This window comes from Molothrus ater, chromosome 14 (genome assembly GCF_012460135.2).
Source record: "Molothrus ater isolate BHLD 08-10-18 breed brown headed cowbird chromosome 14, BPBGC_Mater_1.1, whole genome shotgun sequence".
Taxonomy (NCBI): Eukaryota; Metazoa; Chordata; class Aves; order Passeriformes; family Icteridae; genus Molothrus; species Molothrus ater.
Window position 1 is genome coordinate 7,567,314 of NC_050491.2, and position 8,715 is coordinate 7,576,028.

The 8,715-nt window shown below is 52.4% G+C and overlaps 1 protein-coding gene across 1 annotated transcript; it reads left to right on the plus strand.

Annotated features, from left to right (window-relative positions):
* The first annotated feature begins 1,995 nt into the window (after positions 1 to 1,995).
* HMGB3 (high mobility group box 3) lies at positions 1,996 to 8,300 on the plus strand. The gene is made up of 5 exons (XM_036402196.2): positions 1,996 to 2,099; positions 4,843 to 4,999; positions 5,491 to 5,630; positions 6,141 to 6,315; positions 6,812 to 8,300. The coding sequence occupies exons 2-5, from the start codon at positions 4,850 to 4,852 to the stop codon at positions 6,953 to 6,955; spliced, it is 609 nt and encodes a 202-aa protein (XP_036258089.1). The 5' UTR covers positions 1,996 to 2,099; positions 4,843 to 4,849; the 3' UTR covers positions 6,956 to 8,300.
* Positions 8,301 to 8,715: the final 415 nt, after the last annotated feature.

The following is an 8,715-nucleotide window of genomic DNA, read 5'->3' on the forward strand; positions in this document are numbered from 1 at the left end:
ATGTTCACCCATTTGCTATTCAGCCCTCCTCTGCTTTCAAAAGCATGCTGCAAGTGCTAGGATAAAACCTCCAACCCAGCTGTCTCTCAGCTACCAAAATATCTCCTTTGCCCCTTGGCCAGCTGTCAAAACTTTCCTGGCTTTCCTAGAACAAGTGTCTTAGGGGATGTTTCCTTTGGCTGATGAGAACTCGGCGGGATGCTCTGGAGATGGCTGTGGGATATGTTCAATGCCAGGTGTCTGTCCTAAGCCAGCTCCATCCCCTGAACTGTCCGTCCATCCCCTCAGTAATGCTCTCTGCTTGGTGTGCTCTGGAGGGTGAGATTGTGGTTTGAGGAACAAGGTGCTCCAGAATAAAAAAATTGTGCAACTCAAGAGCCAAGAAAAAAGCCTTAATTATTCAACTAGTTTGGAACACTTGAAAGTATCCCTAAAAATAGGTGAAAGGGATGTTTGTCAGCTACAAAGAGATTTTCCTGCAGTAGTATTGCTTGTCTTATTTTATGATGATGCTACAGAATACAGTCCCTCAGGTAACCTCATTAATGTTTATGAACGAACCCCTTGTTTTAGACTTGTGGTTTGAGAAGGCAGAAATAGGGCAAGAGGCTAGTAAGACTGATTTTATCATATTTGAAAAGCCCAAGGACACGGCTGTAAGGTCTCTGTAAGTATGTAATGGACATGGGCCAACAGTTGGATTGGGTGCTTGCTAGAGATTTACCCTAAGGGAGAAATCCAGGCAGGACTCTGGTAAAACCCTGGGTGAAATTGTGCACGCTTCCCAGTGGCTCTGTCAGCAGGAGGCTGCCACTCGTGTGTGTCTCCTCAGCCGTGTTGTTTTGATCTCTTCCGGCAAAGGCAACCTGTGACCATATGTTGTTATAGCCACAAGCGCTTCCACAGGGCGGTATCTGGTGAGCCCTGCTGCCTGACAGCGCCTCAGCCCAGGGTGGAGGCTTCTTTTCACTATCTGTTCCCTGAAGAGGGCAACTGTTTCTTCTGGCTATCATAACAGGACGGCAGTTACCAACAGCCCATAACAGTATGGGGTGGTTTCTGAGTCTTACCGCTCCATCCTTAAAAATAACAGCTCTTTTTTCCGAGCCAACCAACAATTGTGGTCAGCCACGAATACCAGTTTAACCATTTGGCAGCCGCCCTATAGGAAACAGCTCTTTGCAGAGAGCCAAAGGAGCCCTAGAGTCACACTGGGCTGGTTTCAGTCAGCAGGGCACACTTAACAGATTTCCTTGTATGCAACCAGCCTCTCGAACAACACGCAAATCCTGGAAAGTTAATACCAAACAAACTGTAGAAATGTGTAAGAACTAGTAATTCAAATGGATTCTTTATTTGATGAACGAGCGGCTGAAACTCTGTTCCTCCCCACACAAACACGCAGTTTCTTGCTCTGTAGTTCCTTCTCCACCCGTTGTGTGTTGGGACTGTCAGCAGAGTTTATTTTGGGCTCGGTTCCACTACGCGCAGTAGTAGCCGGCTTCGCAAACAGTGCACTGCAACCGGAGCCGCCCCGTACGGCTTTAGGGCAGAAAGCAGCGATAACGGGGCTGCTGCCGGCCGGGGGGCCCAGGAATGCTGCCGGGGCTGCCCCCCGTTCCGCGCCGCTGGCAGCGGGTCCGGCTCTGCGGTGCAGCCGGGGCTGTCACAGCCGGAGCCCCACGGTGCCCGCTCGGAGCCTCTTTCTCCGGGGGTCCCGCTCGGTGCCGGGGGTCCCGCCTGGTTTCCGGTTTCCCCGGGGGTTTTCCGGGGGTCCCGGCTCTGCCGCACGAGGCGGGGGCTCCGCGGAGCGCGCGCCCCTCCCGCGCCCCGGCACGCGCTGGCCGCGCGGCGCGGTCCCCCCGGCGGGCGCTCTTTTTGAATGAATGACCTCACCCGCGCCGGCCAACCGCCGCGCGGCCGCGCTTAATATTCATGAGGCGCCGCGCCAATGAGCGGGCGAGGAGGTTGTTTTAAACGGCAGAGCCCCGCAGCCAATCAGGCCGCTCTCGTAGGCAGCCAACGCGAGGCTGAGCCGCGCCGAGCCCCGCGTCGTGCCCTGCGCTCCGCTCCTGTCCACACTACCGCGAACAATACAGGTACGTGCAGCCCCGCCGCAACTTTTCGGGGGGCGGCTGCCCCCTCCCCGCCCTGCCCCCGCGCCTTCGTCCCTCTGTCCTGCCTGCCCCAGCATGCTTTTTTTTTTTTTCTCTCTTTTTTTTTTTCAATTTTTTAATGTTGTGTTCCGTTTCTTCTTTCCTCCGAGTTTTTGATTTTTTATTTTTTTCTAATTAGAAAGAAATCGGGAAATTCACCCAAAACTTTGTTTCGCCGCTCTGGCGGGGATCGGCGGTGCCGGGGCAGATGCTGTGCGCAGCTGGCGGGGCGGTGGGCAGCGGGCGAGGCGCAGCGTTTGTCCCCCATGGTCCTGCCCTGCCCCGCTGGGAGCTCCCCCCGCCGCCGAGGGGCCACCTGCCCCCGGTGCAGCCCCGGAGCTCCGCGCTGGGCTCCCGTGCCGCCGAGAGTAATATGGCTGGTGCAGCAACTACACCGGGACTAACTCCTCTTCTCCCCCGCATGGGCAGGGATTTTTCTCTGCCGCCTCCTAATGTCGCACGGCAAAACGCGCGGCGCCCTCGGCTTTTATGTGCCCCTTTCCCAGGGTGGGCTCGGTGGGGCTGGTGGCGGTGGGAAAGTTGTCGGCCGTGCGCAGTGCCGTGCCCGCTGTTTATTCTGCATTAATATGGCTGTCGCTTTAGCATCTGACAGGGATAAACCCTGCGTGCTGCGCCCGGCGGTCCCGGCCGAGCAGTTTTTTTCTCGCCGCCGCCGCCTCCAAACTCCCCCGATTCCTTCGCTTCTGCCTCCGCCGCTCTTCCCCTGCCCGAGAAGGTGTCTCTGGTGGGGCTGCGCCCGCGGCGGGGCCCCGCATCGCCTTTTCCCCGCGCCGCGCCGCCCGTGCTGTGGGCATTAATATGGCTGGCGCTGGAGAGCCCCGGCGAAGGGAAGAAAGACGTGTGAGCGGCACAGGGATGGGGAGGGGGGTCGCGGCCAGGAAAATCTCCTTCCCGGTGCCCCGCCGGGGGCTCAAACCTTTCGCTTTCGCCCCGGCTCCTCTCCCCCCACCTTCCCGTGTCCTCGGACGGGCGCTGGGGGGCCGCCCCGGGGCTCCCCGCACTCTTTTTCTGGCAGCGCGGAGGAGCGTAGCGGCGGCGGTAATGGCTGCACGGGAGCCTTTGTTAGAGAGCGCTGCGCTAGGCAGGGGCCGGGGGGGGGGGGCTCCCGCCCGCGCCCCGGCCCCGACGCCCCCGCCGCCCGCCGGGGGGCCAGCGGGGAGCCCCTCGGCGGCGGGGGCGGCGTTTTGGCGGGGCCGGCTGCCGGGGGCGGCGGGCGCGGGGGGCCGAGCGCGGCGGAGGGGGAACGCGGCTTTGTTCGGCGGCGCGGCGGCGGCGGCGCCGGGAGAAGCCATCTTAGTGAGCGGGGCCGGCCCTGGGCGCGGAGCGCGGCCGCCGCCGCTCCCGCTGCCGCTTGCCCCGGCCGCCCGGGGCCGGCCCGGCGCCCCGCGCCCCCGGCCGCCGCCCGGCCCCCCGGCGCCCCCCGCCCGCCGCCCCACCGCATTTCAGGGGCACTTTCTTTCATCAGGAGGCGTTTCACAAAATGGAAGATGAATTATTGGCGTCTGGCGGAGCCGCCGCTGCCCCCGCCGGCCCCGGCCCCGCCGCAGGTGCCCGCGCCGCGGAGCGCGGCCGCCGCTGTGACCTTGGGGGGGCGCAGATGCGGGAGGGGCGCGGAGCGGGGCCGGGCCGCCGCGGGCTGGGCTGGACCGGACCGGACCGGCCGCCGCGGGCCGCTCGCCCCCAACTTCGGAGTGCGGCCGGCTCCGCGCCCCGGTCCCGGTACCACCGCGCGTTTTCCGCCCCCGCGGGGGCAGCGCTGTCCCGGCAGCGGCCGGAGCGGGCAGGGCGGCTCACGGCCACTTTGGCTGCACCTGGCGGGTTAATGGGCGCAATTAAATATTAACGCTGTGCTAATAAAAATTAAATTTTCAAGGGACTTAGAAGCTGTAAATAGAAAACACTGTTGCGGGCTTAAGATATTTTTTGTTAAGCGGGGAAAATTTAATACGGAAGCAGGAAAAGAAATGGAGCCCAAAAGTTAGCACCATCGTTTCGGTAACTTGCCGATTGCATCTTTGCACTGACCACTATGCCTCAAACATGTGTCACTTGGTGGAGCAAGAGCAAGCACAACTCACCTCGCAGAGCTCCACGGGTCCTATTGTGGTTAAAGTCAGCCCGTGTTTGTGCCCTTTTTATATATAAAAGGTTATTGCACTTTTTCGGGGCAACCAACTTGTCGTGCCTGCTTACCTGCAGCTGCTAAGGCATACTCTCCAGCTCCTGAAGGGATAAGTCACTGCCTGGCACTGTGCATGCCACTCCAGCCACAGTGTGGTTGCCAACTTAAACAGATGCTTTATATTAGTTCATATATAAGGCTTAATAGGTAGAAGCATGTATATTTAATAGTCTCTCTCCAGTCTTTGGACATGATGTAAATATATATTAATGTAACACTTAAATCCACTGACTAGTTTCTCTTGGCTGGTCTGCAACCCAAGTATCAAGGGAGAATAATTCCAGTCTCGGTATTGGGGATGGTAAGAGGTGTTGGGGGAAAGAAAGGGGTGTGTTTCTGATGGGGCATCACGTCAGAAGATGATGAAGGGGTGTCTGTGTGTGTATAAATGCATACATACACACACCATGTGTATATGCATACATCAGTGTGTGCATTCATCTAAATATCATTTATTTGTTATTTTTTCCTCTGTCCCTACAGAGTCAAGATGGCTAAAGGTGATCCGAAGAAGCCCAAGGGCAAGATGTCTGCCTATGCCTTCTTTGTGCAGACGTGCCGTGAGGAACATAAGAAAAAGAACCCAGAGGTTCCAGTCAACTTTGCAGAATTTTCCAAGAAGTGCTCAGAGAGGTGGAAGGTACCTTAATTTGTGACTTCCTGAAGGAACCTCTTGTAGTATCTGCTAGGATGATGTGTGTGTGTCTGACCATGAAGGGAGCTGGTGCTGTTTTGGTCTGTGTGCTGTTCTTGGCAAGCTGACCTGGCCATTGGTCAGGTGCTGCTGGAGCCTGTAGCAATACTGAACATTTTAGCCTTGTGTATCTGCCTATTTAGATGCTTCTGCTAGAGTCTGACATTTTTTACAATTCCCAAACAATGCCCTTCAGCGGCTACTTCCTTCCAGGTGTGTGTCCAAAGGAGGACTCTGACTGTGCTTGTCTCATTTCTGTTGCTGAGTGTGTCTGTGGTGGCTGTGATTTCCCGTACAGGACAGTCCAGTTAAAAAAACAAACAAGTTCTGAAACTCCCCTATTGAGTTGATATGTGTTGGCTTGTTTACATAAAGTTTGCCAGCTATTGAACAGTTGGGTAATCACAAGTTTGATGTCTCATGTTTTGGTTTTTTAGACCATGTCAAGCAAGGAAAAGGCTAAATTTGATGAAATGGCAAAGGCTGATAAGGTACGATATGATAGAGAAATGAAGGACTATGGACCAGCTAAGGGTGGCAAGAAGAAGAAGGACCCCAACGCCCCAAAACGACCACCGTAAGTAACTTTGAGACATTAAATGCATAAGTGTTTTGGTTCATTTTCACAGCCTGTATGTGACATGGATTTCCAGGAAGGAGGTAGATGGGGGACACAGTGTTGGTGTAGCAGGACTGGCTGTCTGTCTTACTGTCTTGTAAGCTTTCTAGGGAGCTTGTGTCTTGAGCATGTAGGGCACTGACACAAACTGTCAATACTTGGTACTCTTATAGTGATAGGAGTGTCTCATAAGAAGACACAAGTGGCTGAGTCACAGTGAGGCTTGTGTATTTAAGATTAAATTGGGTGAGGGGATGCAAAATGCTTCATTAATAAAGGGCATTGAGTGAAGGAGGCTGCAGGTCTGGGCCTCAGTAAAATCAAAACACGTTGAAGCTTGTGTCTGCTTTTGTAAGTTAAAGAAAAGTTTCTTCTCTGTGTGCTCTGCATGTGTCAGTGTTGTGGGGGAGGGATGGAGGAAGGGGTGCTGCTGCAAATGCTGACTGTCCTCTGGTGTTTTTTCCCAAGGTCTGGCTTCTTCCTCTTCTGTTCAGAGTTTCGCCCCAAGATCAAGTCCACAAACCCTGGCATATCTATTGGGGATGTAGCGAAGAAACTGGGCGAAATGTGGAACAACCTCAGTGATGGTGAAAAGCAGCCTTACAATAATAAGGCAGCTAAACTGAAGGAGAAGTACGAGAAGGTAAGGAGAGTTGTCGCTTGTGCCTCCTCTGTACCAGCTCTTCTGTTGATGTGCTTTTTAACATAGGCCCAGCTCAGTTGGCCCCAGCATAGTTACAGCTGAGCTTTACACAGGTTGGGGCAGAGCAGGGTAGAGATCCACAGGCAGATTTCAGCAAGGAGAGAGAGCTTTCCCCAGTGATGTGCAGCAGGGGCTGCTCGTGGTGCTTCAGAAAGGGTCTGCTGTGCTGTTACTGGAGCTTTATCCCATAATCAGGAAACTTTTGAGAGGCTGGCTTCTCTTCTCCTCCTCAGAGAAATGGCCATGGTGCAGGGCTCCAGACCTCCATGGTCCATGAGCATGCTGAGGTATCTGCCTAGCTGTGTGCTCCCTGCTGGCTGTGTCCCCTGGGGTGCAGCAGGGCAGGCCAGTCCCTTTACCCTAACACCTGCTGCTGTACAAATGCTGTGTGTGTTTGCTGCTTAGAGCAAATTAAGACATCCCCTTGACTTTGCAGGATGTTGCAGACTACAAGTCTAAAGGAAAGTTTGATGGCGCAAAGGGAGCAGCAACCAAAGCTGCTCGGAAAAAGGTAGAGGAAGAAGACGAAGAGGAGGAGGAGGATGAAGAAGAGGAGGATGAAGATGATGATGATGAATAAAACTGTACAATACTTGTCTCCATGTGAATACCATAGAGTAGGGGAAACACCATAAATGAAGCACCTCTTATTTGAGATGGTGTCTCTTGCCCTTATTAGGCTTAATTAAAAAAAATTGGATTCCGATCGCGTTGTAGTTTCTAAAAGTGCTCTAGAAATTGTAACTGGTTTACATGAAGTGGCCATGGGTGTAGTGAGCACCCTGAAACTGTATCAAAGTTGTACATATTTCCAAACATTTTTAAAATGAAAAGGCGCTCTAGTGTTCTCCTAACTCTGTGCACTTTGCTGTTGGTGTAACAAAGCATTTAAAAATGTTTCAAGCATTTTTTAATTTGTAAGGTGGTGTTACTATATGGTTATTGGCTAGAAAATCCTGGGTTATAAACTGTACATATCTATAGTTTGTAAAAACTAGACAGATTCTTGTGGTACATGCTTAGAGTGATGATGCCTTAGAGGAGCAGTGATGACTTGGAGAGGCTGTACGTTCCCCGGGGTGCCATGGCCCAAAGCATGCACTGTGAGGGTAGATCTATTTACACTACAGTGGGCGTCCATTTAGCTTAAAGTTGTCTTTCTGTATATAGTGAAATAGCATTCTGCTGCCATTCTTAGTTGTGGAAGGGGGTTCAGCTGGCATGAGAAGTGTATGGGTTTTTTTAGTTAAGTGCGGTAGTTTTTAAACTGAAACTGTAGACATCTCTTCATCGTCAACTAAGTGAAGAGCCAGTGCAGCAACTGAAGTTCAAAAACACTCTGTACTTAAACAAATTTGCAACGTTCTGTTTTTTTTTGTATGTTTAGAATGCTGAAATGTTTTTGAAGCAAAATAAACAGTATTACATTTTTAAAACTGTTCTTGACAACACTCTAAATTTCTGGTTTAAGAGGATCTTAACAACAGCAAGAGGTTCATTTTGAAGTCTGTGGCATCCCTCAGGGCTGGTGACTTAGGAAACATTCTGACTCAAGGATTAAAAAAAAAAAAAAAAATTAAAAAATGGTGGCCAGCCAAAACTGGCTGAATTGAAAGAGATGGCTGCTCCAGCTAATATGCAATCGTAACTGTTTATGGCTGAGTGGCATAAGATGCTATGCAAGTTTGAACTTTATTACTTGAACTTGGGAGCCTAAATGAACATTCATGACGTAATTGTTTGTTTGTGTGTGTATATAGCAGCATTCAGAGATGCAGAGAAAGGTAGGTGGCTAGGAATGAGGCTGACACCATGGAATAAGTATAAAAGCATAGTTTGGATTTTTTTCAGTTGTGTTGGGTAAATTTATAGCCCAAATGCATTGCTGTACATATTAAAATGTGCCTTTTTTGTCCTGTGTTAAACTGTTTCAGACTTGTGGTTTTTTCTAGCCTCTTGTTTCGTGGCAGGAGCCAGGTGCCTCTGTCTAACTCCCTGCTGCAGTAGGAGCGTGGTGCAGGTACTTGCTCTGTGTCCTTTCTCTGATGACACAGGGTTCAGCAGGAGCTGGGGTGGGGGAGCAACAGGTCTCTGTCCCCTCTGGTCACCAGCTGGCTGTGTCAAAGTCTTGCCTTCTTTCCAGATCCAAGCTGGGGGTGTTTTGTGGCACATGAAAGGTAATTCCTGGTCTCTTAACTGGTGACTTTCACCTTGGTTTTCCTTAGCATGGGAACGGCATGAGTTGGGAAAACTATAGCAGCCCACAGCACCCTGAATTCCTTCCTGGCTGGCTCTAGCAGTCGGTGCTTGCTTGGTGGGGAGTAGATGGGGTGTGAGGGT